General features: G+C 43.8%; 1 protein-coding gene across 3 annotated transcripts in view; it reads right to left on the reverse strand.

Moving 5' to 3' along the window:
* Positions 1–21,690, reverse strand: part of LOC118299662 (Down syndrome cell adhesion molecule-like protein 1 homolog) — an 89,936-nt gene that overhangs the window by 65,237 nt on the left and 3,009 nt on the right. For all 3 annotated transcript variants that reach the window (XR_007031715.1, XM_035623561.2, XM_035623560.2), the window contains exons 2-3: positions 15,248–15,568; positions 8,147–8,293 (exon numbers count right to left, since the gene is read on the reverse strand). Coding sequence is in view for 2 of the 3 variants with exons in the window: in XM_035623561.2 (XP_035479454.1) it covers positions 8,147–8,293; positions 15,248–15,568 (468 nt within the window). In the remaining variant the exon portion in view is untranslated. The remainder of the gene's footprint in view (positions 1–8,146; positions 8,294–15,247; positions 15,569–21,690) is intronic.

The raw sequence follows: 21,690 nt of genomic DNA on the forward strand, positions 1-21,690 counted from the left end.
AACACAAAGGACAAATGTGAAACTTTCCATTATGGACCCGAGCTCTTTGCATCTTTTGACGCGGTGCCAACATAGAAAAACATAATGAACAAAAACTAGTGGCAAAATAACCTTTCCACATGTTATACTCCACTGACTCCTTTGAACTATTGACACGTGTGTGTGTGTGTGTGTGTGTGTGTGTGTGTGTGTGTGTGTGTGTGTGTGTGTGTGTGTGTGTGTGTGTGTGGGGAAATGTCCGTGTGCGTGCTGATATGCCGGCATGTCTTGTGGGAGTCCTCGGGGCATCCCATTCGTCCATGTGAGCCCATTGATTAGCTATTAATAAAGCATAGCGATGCAACTGCTCACAGGGGAGGCCAGAGAGGGCTCACACTCATACACACACACATATGTTGTCAAAGGCCACTTCTGGGGATATTTCTCAGACTTCCATTTCTTTCCATGAGATTGACCCTTTCCATTACTTGTCTAATACAAACCTTAACCGGACACTATAAAGTCAAGTGACAAAAGGGTAAACAAAAGACTCATGCAATAGGGAGAACAGGTAATTTGTGCCAATCTGTTTCACCAGTCTTCTACCCCACTTCCCTACTGAGTTATTCTACTTCTATCTCCCTGTCCTTCTTTCACTTTGAGGCTCTCTATCTTTCCCTCGCTGCGTCTGCCCGTGTCCATTGTGTGCTGCGTGTCAGAGCTCTGTTGGCTGTCTCCATCCTGTCTTCGATTAGCCGTGATCTATGAGCTCGGAGAGAGAAATGAATGAGGAAAAGTGGGTGAAAGCGGAGAAGACGGACAAAGAGAGGTAAGAGGCGGAGCACCAGCAGCTGATGGATATGACCGTGGTCAGATAAGGAAACATCCCGGAGAGCGAAAGTGAGAACGAGACAGAGACGCTGATGCATTTGCATCTCTCATTCTGCTTTATTTGCTGCAGTTTTCATCCATTTTGTTCCCGGTACCTCACCCCACTCCCTTCCTCCTCCTCCTCCTCCTCCTCCTCCTCTCTTTCTGTCCCTCCTTGGCTACCCTCCATTCTTCCCAAGCATGTACTGTACATCTTCAGGTCACGGGTCATTAAGTCAGCTCCAGAGGGGATGTGTTGGAACAGGATATCTCTCATATTACCCTGCCCCCACCACGCTACTAAAACACAAATATGCACAAACACATGCATGACTGCAACCACACTTGCACACAAACGCTCCACTCTCTGTCTCTTTCTTCCTTCCTCTCTGTTTGTTAGTCTCTCTCTTTGAAGATGCACACAGTGAGAGACTAGACCAGGTTTTGACCTGTTGGTCAACCCATGCATTAGATTACAGTCCTCAAATTCATAATTTGCCCGACGTTGCATGGAGCATTTATGTGCTTCATGCCAACACAAAGGGCTGCATTGTCATTATCGATTCATCTGCAGATTTTTTTTCTCCAAATAAGTGTTTAACATCAATTGATCGCAAAAGAAGATTTATTTCAGTTTTACAAAACAAATTCATATTTCAGCTCTGTCAGACTTTAACAAAAGCAAATTAATACACACATTGATGCACACGCATACAAATGTACGCACACACACACACACACACACACACACACACACACACACACACACACAACACACACACACACACACACCTCTTCCACTGCTGTTGTGCACTGTCAAACAATATCAGATTGCAAGGATAATTAGAATAACACATCCACTGTATTCTTCATTATGTGTGTCATTTTCACTTACTGGCTCTGCTTCCTTGCTGGCAACAAGAAAGCACGTACACAATCTCACCCCACCCTACAAGTGACGTGCTCTTTTTAGGCGAGTCATGATCCCCATTAGTGATGGCCTCAAGTATAGATCTGATTGTCTGAACCCCCGTCATGTATTTTCCCTAATTAGTTCCTTGGGCTGGAGGGGGGGGAGGGGTGTAACTGAGCAGAGATACACAAAGTTGAGCCACAGCCTCACTGTTTGAGGAAGAGGGTGTTGGCGAGGAGATCATCATAGTGGGCGATGAGTAATCCTCAGACATCGGTTCTGCATTTGGCAAAATCTCTGAAAGGGATTCTCTCTGCTGCTATGTACTTAACAATGCTAGTAGGAGGCGATGAGGCCCATATCCACTCCATCCAACATGCTGACGCAATGCCGTGCTGCCAACACGGCAAGCGATGCTCTTGTGCACGAATCACAGGGACTATACAATATAAAAATCGAATCAATCAAAAAATTTGTTTTCTGTTAGATCAGGAAAAAAACAGAGGCGCAGAGACAAATTCACATGCAGGCACTTGCGTACCTTGGCGGTGTGTGGTTAATGAATAACTAACTAGCAGAGAGGAAAGGGAGCCATCTTCTCTGAGTAAGGCCAAATGAATTCGCTGAAGCACTATGCAAATGTTCCCTGGGCTAACGAGACTGCCTGCATGATTGGATTGCCATTGAAATTCTCCTCGTGCACAGCCTTCTCTCACTTCCTACCTCCCTCCCTTCTTCAATCTCCCTTACATCTCTCCCGCCATTTCAATCTCGACACAGAACATCCATGTTCCTGTGCATATATATACAGTATCTGTCTGTCTGCCTGTCATTTCCAAATATCATGGCGATTTATGTCTCAGTGGCTCTTGAAAGCTACAAATCATAATTTTTTTTCAACACTCATGTCATCCACACAAATAAACATTGGGGCCCTATCAGTGCCTGGACAGCAGTGAATGCCCCTGTGTCTTACTCTCTGTCTGTGTCTGTCTCACTAACATACACACACACAAACACAGAGTCCGCTCAAACAGAGCGAGCTCAGAGTCGCTCTGCACCTGTTCTCTCTGTAAAACATCCAAACACGAGTGCTGAATAAATAACCCAACCTAACACGCATCACTGCCAGGTTCACACACACACACACACACACACACACACACACACACACACACACACACACACACACACACACACACACACACACACACACACACACACACACACACACACACACACACACACACACACACACACACACACACACACACACACACACACACACACACACAGCCCATAAACATACATCAATAAGTAAACACCACCCATTTCCCCTCCACAGCTACCCCCTGCCCTATTCCCCCCCACTCTCACACTGTAGTTACAAACTGCCACCGTCCTAAAGACAAACACACATTGCTGCGCATGACGTGCATAATGGTTAATGGTCAGATACTAACAGAGATAAATAAAAAAACTCTGAAGAAGAAAGAGAGATGGAGGAGAGAGGGTCTAGGTGGGGGCATTAAGTACTTGTCAAATGCATCTTTAATGGCAGGACACCGGCTTTAGAGCCCCTGGTCTCCTCTTCCTCCCTGGGGTGCTGGGGACAGCAAGAAAACAGAACAGACACACCTCTCTCTTTGTCCATCTGCCCATCCTCTCATATACCTCATTCCATCATCCTCTCCATCCTATGCCCACTTTTCCATCTGCATAATTTAGCATGTCATGCTTTTGTGCCACTTTGTCTTTTTTTTTTTTTTGCCTATTCTGCTTTTTTGGGGGCCTGTCTGTTGTTCACATTCAGGTTTGATGGAGTGGAAGGAAAAGACGATGCTTTGTCACTTCACCATCGCCTAATAAGTGCCTCTAGAAAGGGAGGCTGAGAGAGGGATGAAGTTAAGAGAAGAGTGGAAACACAGAGGGGTAGGGAAAGTACGGGGCCTCCGCAAAGTGGTGACAAAATGGAGACTGGGACAGAAGCTGCAGCAGCTGTGGTGACGCTACACTTCACAGAGAGAGGGAGAGAGAGAGAGGCTGTGTGTGTGTGTGTGTGTGTGTGTGTGTGTGTGTGTGTGTGTGTGTGTGTGTGTGTGTTTGTGAGAAAGAGAAGGGGATGAAACAACCTCAGTCAATGAATGCAAAAAATGATATCTCTTTCATATCTCTCACGATATGAAGCAATCAATGACTCAATTAGTAGATTAATCAATAAATCTATCTATCTATCACTTTGTGTCATTCTCCTGTGGTGTTCTGATTTTCTGAAGCGCCTCCGTGTAATGAAGCAGAAGAGCAGGGGTAATCCATTGTCTGTCTGAATCCAAAGGAACTTTTTGACTAATATTATTGTAATATTATTTCTATATAATTTTTTTACACTGGAAATTATATATTTTTAAATGTTGCAGATAGTATCATTTTTGAATAACAGGTTAATCAGGTTGATAAAGGTTGATATATTTCTTAGCATGGTTTATTGCTATAAGATGACTCATATGTCAATGTTTCTTTCAACATATAATAAGAATTACAGTATTTGTGAAATTTACAGTGATGAAACTTGAATTTATTTTGGAATGTGACCACAATGTATACTGGTTTAACTCTTATGAAATGTCTTTGAACATATCTTTGGCAATTCTGTAATGACATTTCTTGTTACTGTCATATACACAGATATTGATATATCTGCAAGGAGATATTGTTTGTTGATACACTGACCCAGCCACAGAGAGTAACCCAAACAACCCCCCCACGCACGCACGCACGCACGCACGCACGCACGCACGCACGCACGCACGCACGCACGCACGCACGCACGCACACACACACACACACACACACACACACACACACACACACACACACACACACACACACACACACACACACACACACACACACACACACACACACACACACACACACACACACACACACACACACACACACACACACACACACACACACACACACACACACAGCATCATCATCATCCACATCAAGACATCAAAGAAAGAACGAAAGTAGGAAATATGCAGCCGTGTCTGTGTGTGGCAGAGTTGAGTTGTGGTGATGTACTAATAAAAATCAGGCAGCGATGCATCCTCACACCTTCCTCATTCCGCCCGCCGGTTCGCACCCGTTACCATGGTGACCAGATAAAAACTCACACTGTTTTAAGCTCCAGCTGGAGGAGGAGATGGATACTAACAAAGTGACATGCAAACACGCACGCACGCATACATGCATACACACACACATGCACACACACGTACACGCACACACACACACAGACACACACACACACACACACACACACACACAAACACACACACACGCGCACACACGCACGCACACACGAGCACACGCACACACGCACACACACACACACACAGATGAAGTTCCTTCTTACACGTCCGTCAGCAGAGCATCCTCCTTCATTTCCCTAACTGACAAGCAAACAAATGCTAATTTTGTAACCGACAGCAACACCAGCAAACCATCAATTAGAGGGAGAGACATGGGTAGATAGAGAGATAGCAGGAGAAGGGGAGGTATGACATGTGAGTAAAAACCAGGATAGCCAGTCAAAACACAAAGCTCTCCTCTGTTTGACTGTCTGTCTGTCTGTCTGTCGATCTGTAGTGACAAATAGTGACACAACACCCAGGCAGGGGCGTCTCGCAGCGAGGTCAGCTGTCAGCAAACACACTCCTGCCTCTTTATCAAAGCCCATTCAAACTCAGCTTTATTGACCAACACGGCCGCCGGTATGACATGTGTCATCCTGTCAAGCCAATACCTTGGCACTCTGTTTCTAATAAATGGCAAACCACTAGAGCATCTAGTGCTATCGAAAGAGACAAAGTTGTACATGCCACGAGCAGCTGATAGATAAAGTGGATGGATGGATGGATGGATGGATGGTTGAGATGTGTGGAGGGGCGCACACATGCACACTGTCTGCATGTACGTCTAAGTGAGGCCACGATTCTGACACAGGCCACCAGTCTGTACCAGGGAGGGAGAGAGATGAGAGGAGGCTCCGAGCCAAAGATGGATGGAAAGAAGAGGAGCACTGTGTAACTAATAAGAGCTATTCATTAGCACTGCAGAGAGGAAAGAGAGAGAGAGAGAGAGAAAGACAGAGAGAAAGATGGAAAAAGGAAAAAAGCTCTCAAACCTTTTCAGATTCAGATGTTGTAGGGCGAGTATTTTCACTAACTAATAACCCAACAATCAATTAATTTTGACCAATCGATTCTTTTCATCAATAAAATGTCTCACATTAGTAAGTAATACCAAATCTTCACATTTGGTGTTGCTCTATTGACACACTGTAACCCAAAAAATATAAGTTTTACAATTATATTAACAGAGAAAAGCTGCAAATCCTCAGATAACAGAAATTATTAAATAATCATCAAAATAGTTGCAAGTTATTTTTAAATTATAAGTGATGATTGTCTTATTTCCACAATGGAGTTTTACTGTGTCTTATTGTATATTTCAGTATATACACCACACAAGACAAAAAAATTATCAATATGATTAAGATTCAAAATGATGAATAAAAACTAACTTTTACATCTAATTATTGATAAGCATATTTTGTAAACATAATGAGCTTCATAATACTCAAAGGTTCAAAGGGTAAACTATTGTCCTGATAGGCTTATTAGCCACTGAAAGTGTGGCCATGTGCGTGTGTGTGGCCATTCTCACACACACGATCTTGCTAGTTCATATGTGCATGTTTTACTGAACAAGTCCATCAGTTGGTCAATAACATACTCCCACTGAGCTCTTACCACACAGCCATGATACAGCGGCTTGTACAAACACACACACACTGATGCACAGAGCTATCAGTCAAACACACTGGCCCGCTCTCACCACTCTCACACTGAGGGATCCGTGACAAGAGAGAGGGGAATCCAACAGCAAGCTTTATCGATCCAGACTGGAAACCCCCCTCAGGCCACACACGTATGCACGCCAGCACGCACGTGTGTGCGCACACACACACACACACACACACACACACACACACACACACTGTGCTGGATCAATGAGTGCTCCCGTGTGAAGGACAGAGCCCTACAAAGAGCAACACAAATGCAGACACACATACCGCTCTACACACACTCGCACACACTATTGAGAGATGAAAGGGCTGCTCGGTATCAGAGAGCGAGAAAAGGGGCAGAGGCCGAAGTACGTATCATCTGACCTGAACAGTCTCATCTGACACCCTGCAATTTGCCATTGCTCCATGGAGCAAATGTTAACACTGCACTGCACATGCCTACACACACACACACACACACACACACACACACGCACAATACGCATAAACACCAATACACAGACATGCAGCGGCAAGTAGGAGTCTCTAAAGTCTTTCAAACTAGTAATATTATTCTACAGTAAAACAGTGAATGATTTGAAAAGAGGATAAAATGAAGCAGAGAGAACAGCTCCAGACACAGCAGAGCCCTAGAGGTGTGGCTGCTCTCTTTTGGGTGACTGTGATGAGCAACTGAACAGATCTATCACTCATCAAATTAGACACCCCACCCCCCCGCCCACTCTGTCCTACACACACACACACACACACACACACACACACACACACACACACACACACACACACACACACACACACACACACACACACACACACACACACACACACACACACACACACACACACACACACACACACACACACACACACACACACACACACACACACACACACACACACACACACACACACACACACGTCTACTAATGTCTGATTTATCCCTGTAACACAGCTATTAACCACAGTGGTGTCAGTTAGTGAGTGAAGAGCAAGGGAAGTGCCAGGCAAAGGCCATTTCATCAGACTTGAATGATTGGACCATTTTTTAAACCTCCCTCCATCTTCTCTCACTGACAAAACAGGAGATGTCAGTCGCACCAATAAATTGATTAGTATTGATTAAAGACTGTCAACAAGCAGGGCAAATGAGTAGGAAATCTCCATTACGTTAAAACTGGAGAGAAAACGACTTTTTTTTTTAAGATACTGACACGGCTCTGGATTTGTGGTTCGGGATTTAAATAACAGGAGACATTTCTCATTTCCCTAAGGGCAAATGTTGCTGAGTCCACTGACATATTGGGATGACACGATCATTTGCATTCCATTATTACCCACCATCTGATCAAACACAGTGAGCACACACTCAGCCAAATAAAACCCACAGGGTTGTTTGAATGGAGTTTGCAGAGACAGTGCGTTTCAACAAGAGAGGCAGAATTGCAAAGGGACAGTAACACAAGGTGAGATTAACTTTGAGAATCTTGGGCTGAATTTCCTACCTGGGATGATGGAGACAGTGTCTTTCTCCCAAGACACCACGCTGACGTATTCCTGGACAGCTGAGGGGATGAGGCACTTGAACACGGCAACATTACCCCGCATGGAGCGCTGGTCGGCCACACGGACTGTGTAGGGCTCCCTGAAAACTGGTGTGTGGAGAAAAGAGCTGAAGTTAGTCATAGGAGGGATGTTGGCTGGTGGTATTATAGTGGATGTTTTAGAAAGGGAGAAAAGGCTCTATGAACTTTGATCTTTTAGTTTTACTCGATGACGAAGGGATTTAAGTGAAAATTACAAACACATCTTTGCGTTATTAAATTAGGGCTGCAAGTCATGATTATTTTGATAAATTTGTTGACAGGAAATAATTTAAAATTTCTACCACATTTTCCCAGAGCCCAAGATCATGTCTTCAAGATATTCAATGAATAATGACATAAATCAAAACTTTTCACATTTGCAAAGCTGGAACCAGCAAATGTTCAGCATTTTAGAACTTTAGGATACCAATCTATTGGCAGATTGGTATGGTTTTACAATGCATAGTTGTATTTTGGCAAAATGATTGGTAGTGGTATAACGTTTCACTTCCCACAGCCCAAAGTGACATATTCATGTGGCTTATCTAGCCCAAACAACAGTAAAGAAAATGTGAGAGAATATTATTGTTTTTTAACTGCAGAACCAGAAAGTATTTGGACTATTTTCTTGATAAATTACTCATCAACAATAATCAAACAGTAATCAAATGTATTGCCAGTTTATTTTTCTGACTCATTGTGTCAGCACAGTACGTATACAGAGAGTAAAAATGAATTCCTCTTCATTGCTCGTTGTGACGCGATAGAGTTAACAATCCTTCGGCTCCCGTTTAATCCGTGGTAAAAGCAGGGGCAGGTCCTGTAAACAAACTTGCCCGGTGTCCTGTCCCACCGCATTAGGTCAACGTTTCTCTCTCCAGCCCCAGTATCTGACTGTAAGAAGGGCTGACTCGGAGCCACGTTGAAGAGGATGCACAGTGAGTGGCCCTATGCCTCTTAAAGAACAACGCCACAGATGCTATGAGACGGCGAGGAGAGGAGGGTTGCTCACAGCTGACAGGAACTGTCACATGCAGGCGCCAGGCAGCAAAAACACACCCTCTGCACATGGCATGCGGAGCACTAGGCTGTGAATCTGTGCCAGAGTACAGAAAGGATGGTGGTGATTAAGACGGGCTTAATGATGAAAACAGTAGCCTGTAGCTAACCAAATTATCTCTCCAGTTAACTCTGTCACATTTAGATTAGTGAGGAATGTGAAATGCTGAATCAGAGCATGGATTTTCATTAGATAAATGAAATCAAGTGAAATTAAATTAATGGATTATTTTGGTGAGGAGGAGAGACAGGAAGTTCCAGGGCATGCTTGCCTGACTGAATGAACGGGGAGCTGTGCTTTGTGAACTGAGCTGACCTGTGTGGGCTCCGGCTCCCACTATAACCTGATTTCCTTTGCATGAAGGGAAGTTGCAAAAATATTTCCGCAGTTACTCTAAGACATCAACCATGCCTCCCTTAGAAATGAGGACAATAATAGCTTAACAATGTAAAACACACACACACAGCGACACACAAACACACACTTACACAACGCGGCCCCACCTTCCCGTGTGTTCACCCTCTCCCCCAGCTCTCCAGTGATATAATTAACGCCTAGCCTGAAGGCCAGTTCCCTCGGTCATTAATAATGCTTTATGCCAGCCGCCACTGTCACTGGAACCCAGTGGAACCAAAGTCAGTGTCCTTGTCCAAATGGTGCAGAGAACCTTAAAGTTCGAGGTTTAATCTCCCAAGTCGTTGTCTGATTCTGCCCGTTGCCTTCACATCGTTCTACTTTTTCATAGCCGGCTGAACCTTGAACCCTTCTTTTTTTTCCTTCGCTGACGGAAGGACTAATGATTGGTGTAGAGCAGGGGCTATTCTGTCAAAATTGTTAACCTTGCATTATACAGAATAAGACACAATGGCCCCACTTGTGGTGCTGCCATGCCACTTTGTATCTCAGCTAAATTGATGGCTTCAGTAAGAAATCCTCTGGAGAGCATATCACATTGGTCACCTGACACACGGTCCACTAATCTGAGCTGAAGCCTCATTTGTAAACACATCAGAGCTAAAGGACAAATAATTCAGATCGAGTCTTCATTTCAATTCTTCATTTAAACAGCCCCTGCCTGTCATTGATGCCATCTACCTGCGGATCAATAGTCAGAATCGACTGAGTAGCCTCGCCTGTTGTGGCCGAGCCAATTCTCTCAATCATTTATTAACTCTCTGACTGACCCTGCTGCCTCTTCTCAATAGCAGGGGAAAATCCCCGGTGCCCACTGAGCCTCTCACAGAGTGTTTAAAATCAGCTTGTCAGCTTGTAAATGTTTGGTGCAATGATGACAGTCATTACAGCAGAGGTTCAAAACCAGTCAAGGTCACCTCAGGTTTGTACATCCTGTGCTTTGACCCCAGCTTGTCCTACACTTGCCAACCTCTTATAGCCACTCCTGTCCTCATTAAAACCAGTCAAATAAGCCCTGTATGGCAACAAGCCCTGGTACACAACCATGTAACCAGCTTCAATAAGAGGCAATGTTGTGATAGTATTGTCCTTTAACACACGTTTCTCTGCCAAGATTTGAAAGACACGGGGGGGTGGAAACATTACATATTCATTCTCCTAAGCCTTGTGACAGGATGCAAATAACCAACTGATTTGTCTGTAAATTGCACTCCCCCTCATCGCATGCGCAGCAGAATCATTAGGATGTTACTGATGCCTGACTATATGCAGCCTGGTTGCCTAGGAACGAGCTAAAACATGGGTCTGGTGCACTGGGTGCACTGGGAGGCAAGTCCTGTATCACTGTCGCTTCAATAATTAACGATGGGGAAACCAAATACTGCATTTACTTATTCATAAAGCGAGCAGCAAAAACACAGACAAGGAGAAAGAGAGAAGGAGCAAAATAATGATATACAGAAGTAATGAGTGGATGAAGGTTTCATTATTAAATGGATAAGAAAAGCAGTCCTTGTGTATCAGGTTCATGGACCCTACTTATTGTATTAGTGAGGAAATGTCAGCCAGAGAAGAGATGAGGAGGGCAGATGGAGGAAGGGGATCTCACCACCTGCTGTCTTGGGCCGAGCACACGCAGGTTTGTGTGTTATAGTCGGGACAAAGGGGGGATGAGGTGATCTCATTTAACAGGTGTTCTCATTTCATTTTATCAAGTTTTCGTAAGGAGGTGTTGGGTGCACAAAACATGAAACCATGGGTTTCAGGCAGAACACTTGCGCAAAGTGATAATGATGACTCACTGTGTGTGCAAAAGGTGTGCTTTCATTTTTAGAGTAAAGTCAGATATTTGTTGTTGGGTCCTCTGACTTGTGGGTGAAAATGAAAATGCACTGTAAACAGGAGAGGAGAGGAGAATACAAGAGTGATATAATATAAGTAAAATACACTATAGATACAGCCAAACTGCTGCAGATAGTGCACACTTTAAAAAAATTGTGTCAAGCTCAATCACTAAAGGGGAATTTTTCAACAAATTCAAGGGCCAAACAGGGCCTATATTTATTTAACGCTCTTTAGTCATTACCCAATGTGGTAGTTCTTTTGATCAAAATATATCCTGTGTAAAAATAAAGCAATATCTAAAACCAAACTGATTAGAGAGGGAATGACATGAAAAGAGTCCACTACATCCCTCCTTTTTTCTTCCAAAACGTATTGTATCCGCAATCCCACTCCGAAAACTTTCAGATTGGCAAATAGTGTTATCACGTACAATCAAAAATAACCAGTTAACTGCTGATGAGACATCTAAATCCAACAAGTAAAAAAGCTAATATTTCCATGTCAGCCAAGTGACGGGGACGTAAAAGAAGAACCTGAAAGACATGTTTTAGGAATGAAACTCAGAATTGTCAGTACAGCCTCATGTTATCAAGATAATTTACCACACACAGCATGTGTATGTAAATTGTAACTTCTGACAAAGCATTTTATATTTTTGCATATTAGAAAACTAACTAGCACATTTGTTTGATTGAGCTCCCTTTTAAATATTCAAATGAAATGGACAAAAGAGCTTCCTCTGGGTCCAAAATGTCAAACAGGACAGTAATTTTCATAAAAATTAGAGACAAAGTGTAATAAAAAATATACAGCACACATCATTTCATCCATTAATACGTTTGCATATGTGCACATGGTTGTGGTACAGGGTTGGAGTAATTGAGAAAGAAAAAAAAAATCTTCAAGAGGGGTTTTAGATTTTTGAAAATAATGTAACTAGTTTGTTAGCTGATTTAAATTAACAGAAACTAATGGCAGTGGCTCAAAAGAAATACAAACCTCCGAAATCTACAACATGTACTCAAAATTTATCTGCAGTATTGAGCAGTGAGTACACATTATTTGTAGTCAAGGAGCTAAAACCTGCAAGACACTGCAATGATACTTTTTTGTCTCGAAATGAACCTGCATCCGATACTGTACACTACAGCATATGATTCTCAAAGTAAAATCACTAAAATAGATCATGTCCAAAAAGTAATTATCATTCAAAGCCTGTTTGGCTGTCACTCAAATCTTGTTCTGAAATATTTCAACAAAACATTTTTAAACCAAAAATGAATGTGTGCTGTGGATTGGCACGCTCAAAGAAGCTGGAGGAAATGTAAATACAGAAAACTAGATTGGTTGAACTGACGCAAACAAAAACATACACAGGAAAATAAATGTAGAGCTATCCAGACAGGTGCTAGTACTATTATTGGACTGCAATCAGCATGCATGGGCGAGGGTGAGAAAGAGGGGGAGGGATAGAGAGATGTGAAGATGTGAAGGGAGAGAGAGAGAAAGAGAGAGAGCGAGAGAGTGAGAGAGAGAGAGGGAAGGAGAATGAGACGGATGGTGATGGGGGGTGGGGGCAGATTCTTTTGGGGGGGTGTCACACTGCGAGCTGTCGGCTGTCATCATTCTCCTGCGCCACCTGAGACTGGGCATGCCACACCCTGGCGCTCACGCCTCTGTCGCCCATGGCAACTGCGGGAATGTGTATGTGTGTGAATGAGCATGTGGGTTTACATGTGTGTGTGTGTGTGTGTGTGTGCGGGGGACTCTGGAGGTAATGAGGTGCACACACATGCACGTGAGCCCCTGGTTATGGAGCTGTGGAGTTGTGGTTGCCTCAGCATTTAATTGATTAATTGTTGTAATTATTTGGGAGGGAAGGTCATCCCAACACTGAGGCTGGCTAGAAGGTCACTCTCATGCTGTCTTCCTATGGGGACCATACAGGCCATATTGGTGCATGGTTGGTTTGTCTTTAGCGAATACAGCAGAATTTTGGTAAATCATTTTGTTCATACGTCTGTGTGTGGTAGGGAACTGCTAACTGTTTCTACAAAGCAGTCAAAATATCTGCCTGACTATTACCAAGACCTGAAAATCTGTAGCCGACTCTCCAAATTTTTTTTTTGCCACACACCCCGACAAAGAGCTGGCAACTAAATACCAAGAGCCAGCTTGATGAAAATGGTTATGTGTGTGTGTGTGTGTGTGTGTGTGTGTGTGTGTGTGTGTGTGTGTGTGTGTGTGTGTGGTTAGGGGACTTTCCAGTCCATGGACAGATGGAGAGACTGGGAGACAGGAGGCTTGCTGGCATGAGGTATGCCCAGACTGGTGTGCATTTTAGTGTGTTTGTGTGTGTGTGCGTGTGTGTGTGTGTGTGTGTGTGTGTGTGTGTGTGTGTGTGTGTGTGTCTTCAAGCGCACGGATGTGCATGTGAACAGTGTGAACATACGTGCTTGCGTGTCTGTTGTATACACGTGTACCCACATTGTGTATCATATTAGGTCATATGCATGTGTTTCTGACGTTTACACACGTGTGTGTGTGTGTGTGTGTGTGTGTGTGTGTGTGTGTGTGTGTGTGTGTGTGTGTGTGTGTGTGTGTGTGTAAGAGCAGTAACACCTTCCCTCAGCGTGTTCAACACCTCTCTCCAGCTTTGACCTTGGCAGGGAGTGCGGACAGGTCACCAAACCAACTGTCTATGTGGCGGTGCCTGTCTTCCAGAGGATTTTTAATCCACAGGGTCAAGATGTGGCGTTTTGGGATACTTCACCCCTACTGAGAGAAGTTGTTGGTTTAGTTTGTCAATATGACCATTTGGGTGACCATATTAACATGTACTGGGCCGTAGCTAGGTAATGCTGTTGTAAGTGTGCCAAAGTAAATTGCCTCCAACTGTGTATTCAGGCATTTTTTTTGTATTGTGAAATACATAAAAAGTGAAGTATTTAGGAATGAGAGAAAAGTAATTATTTTAGGTATAACCTTCAGCTTAGTTTATTAATCTCTTATGTGGCTCTAGAAGGAGTTTTTCAAAGTCTGAATGTCTTCAGGGTTATCTCGAACGTGTCTCAATTGAGACATGTAAAAGTTTTGTTACAGACTGGAGACATATATTTTCCAAAAAATTCGGGTGTTATTCCAGGAGTAGGGGTATACTTGAAAGACAATATTGAGTTTTTGTATGATTCAGTGTTTTAAATTTTTTTTTAAGACTGATTCATAATAGGGAAGATGATCTCAGCCTCAGATGCTTTGTTTTGGGCCCATTTTTTTTAAATCTTTAATTTCAATCTTTCTCTTGGGCGTCCCCAGTCTTAATGAGAGGTCCAATACTAAATTGGAGTAAATTGACCTTTAAAGACTGTGCAAGTCCATGAATGAGTTTTTCGCAGCAAAACGTGAGGAATCCAGGAAAGGCCGCTACTGTCCGAGTTAAATGCTGTTGGGGTGCAGGGGCTGTCTGCATGGCTGAAAATAGCCCAATTGTTATCAGCTTTGCAGATTACAAAACCATTAGATGCTGTTTTCGGGGCTTGAAACATAAATTGAAATGAAGATTAAACTGCTACAAGCTTCATTTGATGATGTCATATAAAAGATTTCATGGTAGTTTGACTTGTGTGTTGATGTGCTGAGTTGGGGGGAAAAAAATTCCGCTGGAAAATCAAATACCCCTTTGACTGTTTGATAACACTCACCTGCTTTGACGTGGATGCTGGGGCTTCGGATCTTGCCTGCCTGGTTCTCTGCAGTGCAGAAGTACTCATTGTCGTGGATAATGCTGTTATAGGCGGAGGGAGAAAAGGGGTAGAGCTGGAGGGTGCCGTTGGCATGCACGTGGCGGATATGGGGCACGTCGTAAATGTCGTCTCCGGCGACAAGGTACCAGCGCAGGACGGCATGGGGGGCGCCGCCCGCAGGGCAGGGCAGGGACACCCCCACCGAGCTGGAGAAGGTCACCCGCTGCAGGGAGGCGTTCACAAAGTACAGCCGCGTAGAGGCAACATCCTCACTGTTGACTGTTGGGATGAGAGGAAGGGAGACAGAGTTGGTTAGTTGTTAAGTGGCAACATTCATGTCAGGCAGGTATATTAGAAGAGGGAGCATCTACTCAAACATAAAGCGTTGCCAAGTGAAAACGTAAATGCCCGTCGTTATTTCTGCAACTATGGAATTAATTTGAGTTTTGTGGGTCACAAAACTCAACCCTGACCCCAACCACCACCACACACTTAATTTTAACTGTTGGTTGTTGGTATCGGTCGTCACCAGGAAAACAAAGTAATAGTAAACTACTTCATGTCTTCGGCCTACCGAAGGCCTCAGCAAGGCCTCCGTCTGAGGAGGTGGCGGATACTGCAGTTTTTTGCTGTAAAACAAAGCTGTACATGGAGAGCTGCTGCAAGATAAGTTGTCTTAGGGGAGCTAGACCACCACATATCCTCGCTCTCAATATGCCCTCTCCAAGTATAGATTTGGGTTTCGAGGCTTCTTAAGATCTGTGTGTTTCTGTGTGTTTCTGTGCGTGTGTGTGTGTGTGTGTGTGTGTGTGTGTGTGTGTGTGCTTGTGTGTGTGTTGGGGGTATAGAGGAGTGTAAAGAAGTGCTGAGCTCAGCTTGGCTCGAGGCCAGGGGTAGACGCTGTGCCCTGAGCTAGAGAATTTTCTTCTCAGACAATGATACTTAATTAATCCCTTTTCCTGGATTGTGTCAACAATGCCTGGATTAGCCCTATCTCTTTAATTCTCTCTGTGCTGGGAGGAAATGGGGTGTTGGCTAAGACACATCAATGGAGATATAAAGAAACTATCAGACGTCATTCAGGCTCTAATTTCTAGAGATCCTCCACATCAATGGATATCATTAGTAACCGGCTATTAAATGAAAACCAGAATCCCATTGGCTGTAACATGGTTAGAACATAGGTAAGTACAAAGCTACGTCTAGATACAAAAGTCCATTGTTTGAATCTGTGCTGTCCAGTTTAGTCAGCAATATGCAATGACATAATGACATTAATAAAATGTCATGAATGGGATGAATCACATGAGCAAAGGCTCAAAAGTGAAATGCAAAGATTAGGTATAAAACCCAAACTGTCATCAGGTGACTTTCACTATCTTTGTGCAGATATGTGCATCCCTCTATTGAACCTTTTTGAGTTCTTTCTTTTTTTTGTCTTTTTGGTTCGCGCCTGCTATCAGTCTTTTACCCTTCCCAGAATACACTTTTTCCAGCCACATTAGCGACAGGCAATGTTATGTGATTGCAATTTGTATGCCAGACGTAGAGAGTTAAACCCACATAATCTCCTCTCACATTTAACACACACACCGTCTATCCTCTCTATAATCGCACTGCCGTGGGAGGCCAATGTCCAACTTCCCTGGTTTTCATCCATGTGTGGGTGTAGAGCGACAGGAGAGTTTAGGGAGCCGGGCGGGAGTACAATACTGTAGACAGGACACGGGTGGCTGGTTGAGGTAAAGGTGCTCCAGTGCAAAGGTGTTTGGATGCAACACAGTCAGTGAGTATGTGCGTCTGCGTGTGGTAAGGTCAAAGGGATCGAGAGGTTAATGTTAAATGACTGCCTCCATTCTTGATGTCAAACACAGCCGACAGCGGGGGCTGAGGCGTGCGGTAAAGCGCTGTGATCGCTGCTCAGGTGGATGTGCATGAGCACGAGACTGTAAGTGCATGTGTGTACGAGCACGGGGGAGATGCTGAGGAGGTGGAGAATGACTGTTCTCCTGCCTAGCAGCTAAAATTGGAGCAGATCCTCAGTGTTCAAAAATCCAAATTCAGGTCAGGTTCAATTCTTCCTACCATCCAAAATCCATGTCAATCTCTCTCCCAGGCTGCAAGACTGACTGATCTGCATTTTCAGCACCAAGGAGAGTGCCACAATGTGCTGCTAGTTGGTAACACACACACACACACACACACACACACACACACACACACACACACACACACACACACACACACACACACACACACACACACACACACACACACACACACACACACACACACACACACACACACACACACACACACACACACACACACACACACACACACACACACGTTTCCATACTACATAGCAAGTAAGGAGGAAATGATAATGTGATGACAGTGACCTGCTACTCTCTGATGACAAATGCTGTTTTTAGAAGCAGAACATTTTCATGAGAAAAAGAAAAAGCTCTAGCTGTTTAGGCCCTGACAAAAGAAATCATAACATCATTCAAGATTCGTGTTGCCAATTACTGGTAATCACACAATAACGTTATGCTTCAGACTAGAGGACATTTTTGCCAAATGTAAACCCTCACAGGTTGAAGCACAAAGTCATTTTTACATATTTGATGGATGCGGTCGTCTTGGTGGAATTGTTTGATAGCATTGCATCACAGAGAAACTGTGGTCCTGGTAGACCTGTGGCTGCACACGTGAATGCTTACAAGACCAGGTGATCCTGGAATTGTCAAGGTGCAGGCACTGTAGTCGGTTTGGTCAAGTTTACGTTCTACCCGACTGAACAATCTGTTCAGAGATAAACAAATCTTCAAGTTGAATAGTTTAAGGCTTAACCCATTGTGTGATGTAATTCCAAACAGCTCAGGGGTGCAACAGCTCAAACTCGGAGAGAAACAGTGTTGATCCTGCAGCATCAGCATCCTGCAGGGAAACGGACCTCTAAAAAGCAGCAGCTTATGATGCGATGGCTAATCGCTTTGTCCTACAGAACAAATTCAGGTCAATGGGTTCACAAACACACACACACACACACACACACACAAAGACATACGTATACAGCCACACGGAAGCAAACTCCGGACTACACCACAGGGATTGCGGCCTGAAGAGAGAGAAAAAATGTGCGCCGTTGACTACGTGTCTGGTGAGTCATGGTTTAGTGTTTAATGTTAAAACAACGGTATGGAAATTGATTGTGTCACTTGGCACAAGGGCTTCCCAGGCTGGAGCTGCTGCTTGTGTGTGATATGATATAGACATAGAGCAGTAACTTTCTGATGGACAACAGTGAAGTTCTTATTTCCCTGTCTCCATTGAGCTTTGAACTCTTTAGATTATCCAACTAAATTCATTGTAGCCATCTGAAAATGTAGTAAGCTGCATTAAATTGCATGACTGGGGACACGAGAAAATTATCCAACATTTGACATTTCAATGAAATGCACAGGGAACCTAAAATAAACAACACTATCAGTCAAATATTATCATAAACTGTAAATATTTCATGTAAAGCAAAAATATAAAAACATGGAGCGCATTAACCTAGATTTTCCTCTTTATTTGGGCAACATCTAACCTCAGATGGTTGTCTGAGTCCTGCATAGCCCCAGGCTCCCTTTGCACCCGTTCCCCAGCAGAGAAGTAAGGAGCAAAGGAGCAGTACTCATCCGTTCATGGACTGTATTTTGATTTCCCTTCCTCAAGCACGAATACATTGATTACATTGAAACGCCCACAAACATCTTTCCTGTCAGGTTGAACCCATCACAGTCTTTTTTTCAATTTGTTCATTTTTTTTCTCCTCTTTTCTTAACCTTCACTTCTCTTTTTTTGCCTGATGTGTTTCGTCTTCTGTTTTTCTTAAACCTCAAATCTTTCTTTGAGATACACATTTGTACTTTTCCCCCCTGTTTTTGCAATGGATATGAAAATGGAGTATGAATATGTATGCTGGAGAAGCATGGATATTGCCTATGGTGAACCGCTATGCATAATGCAGCTTTTTCTGTCTCATCTACATTCATTCAGACATGCACGCACACACACACGCGCGCGCGCGCGCGCGCGCACGCACGCACGCACGCACGCACGCACGCACGCACGCACGCACGCACACACGCACACACGCACACACACACACACACACACACACACACACACACACACACACACACACACACACAGAGATTCATACTATTACGCGCATAGAAAAACAGGGCTATAAATCCCTCTCCTTCTCCCTCCTGCTTTCACTCTGTCTCTCCTTCAAACACACACACACACAAAGTCACATAAACACGCTTCAGATTGCACATATACATTCATAATAGCAAGTACATTTCCTATTCAGCGAACCATGTAGCACTACAGATAACAGCACACAAAACACATTCAGCCCAATAACAGCTGAAGCATTGAAGTCGGTGGCAATACAGTCTTTATAGTGATTCTACAAAAAAATGGCAGGACACAATAGGCAGAAGATATGATCATGTTTGATAGGGGGTGCTCATTTGCTATACAATGACTCCAAATTGAGATAACCATTAGGGTTGCATGACAATGTGTCTCTGCTTTTGTGTGCAGTCAGAAAGGAAATGATTTTCCAACATGGTGTCATGGAAGAAACACTGGAGTCAAGAAAGAAAAACTGTATGGCCTGATATTAGGGATTTGAATATACTATGTATGCATGCATGCATGCACGCACACACACACATATAGAAGGGAGGGGGTGGGAGGTGGTGTACAACCCCTTCACACAGTTTATGCAGTATCAGTAAAATATTACGCAGCCATTTCAGCATTTGAAAATTCACATCTCCCACTTCAAAAAGATGATTTCCGCTGTTGAAGAGAGTGTCAGATTTGTAGAGATGTTTTTTTTCTATTCTCCCTCAGAGACAGGGCCATAAAGTGTTTGATAGTAAGCAGAACAGGAGAGAAAGAGAGAGGAAGAGGGGTGCAGTGAAAGAGAAGGATGACTGCGAGATGCTTAAGTATGATTGTGTGATGGTTTGGAGTTTTTGGGGTTTTGTCATTCAAGACACAGCAATCAATCCCCATGTCTCTGTGCCTATAATGGAGAGGTCGGCAGGCTACCGGACACTACTGTTGTGTGTAAAACCTGTTGAGTGAGTGGTCAAAGTCAACTTGTCTGTGTGGCAGCTTAGTGCCATGGTGTTGCTACGGTCTGTAGCTGTATGATAATCACAGACATTTGAGCCAACAGGGAACGTTGGGATTGTTTTTTTGGGAGCGGTGCATGAAATCTGAATCGACTCAATGCAAGATTATCCGTCTTACCAAGTCCTGACGTGCACTATTGTTAACTTACACAGTCTCATTTCACTTAAGAGAAATTAAAAAATCCGCCTTTACAATAAAAACCTTCTTTTCTGATAAAAGTACAAAGGCAAAAACCACAACTGACGTTTCTTATCGAACACCAAGTGTTGTTTCAAGACACACAAAATGTTCAGACTGGATCTGAGACTGGACGACTTGTTCAGATGGACGCGTTCGTGCTGCACCGTTCAACCGCCAAACGCAGGGCGCCAACACTCGGCAACGAAAACGGGCTTTTGCTCGCCGTAGCACAACGAGGGAGGTGAAGTTAATGTGAGGGTGACATGTAGCTATTCTACTGTGGGGCTGGCTCTCTCCGAGGCAACTGACGGGCTGCGCGGGCGTTAGACCCACGGTGTAAAGTATCGTGCGTAATAGGAGATGTGCGTCATGGGTACGATGGTTGGCGAACTGCACCCAAATCATCAATCTTACATTTGGCACAACTGCCTTCACTTATTAATTATAAATCGTCATGTGCAGATCTTGTGACAAAATGTTTGAGGGGTTGTCGAAAGGGTCTCATCTTATTACTGCCCCTTTATTGACACGACTTTTGTTTAAATGAAATTACGGCAAGGCACTTTATTGGATACGTGGAATTTAAAAAGAAAAAGTGCATAGGTGCATAATCTCTGTCACTCCAAGTTACGCACATTCATTGTTTCATCTGTATCGCTTTTTCTACGTTACATCAGACAGATCCAAAAGAACGGATCTTGAAGAATGTCCCGTCTCCTAATACGACCACCAGGACTTCACTGCGTGATATTGAAAGGAGAGCCGAAAGTGACCAAAACAACTCCGGAGTTGCTGCCGTGTACAACTTCCATGCGCAAACAAAAAAAGCCTCAACCCAGACGCAACGACTCCAGTCTGACTCATACCGCAATTACTGCCCCCCCTCTCCTCTCCTCCTCCTCCACGCACTTCTCCTCCAGTCGGAGGATTCACAATTCACACACAGCCCGTGGTCGAACTACATCACCGCAGATCAGCGGTTCGCGCAGGTCTCAAAAACGCACGGGAAA

Source organism: Scophthalmus maximus, chromosome 11 (assembly GCF_022379125.1).
Source record: "Scophthalmus maximus strain ysfricsl-2021 chromosome 11, ASM2237912v1, whole genome shotgun sequence".
Classification (NCBI taxonomy): Eukaryota; Metazoa; Chordata; class Actinopteri; order Pleuronectiformes; family Scophthalmidae; genus Scophthalmus; species Scophthalmus maximus.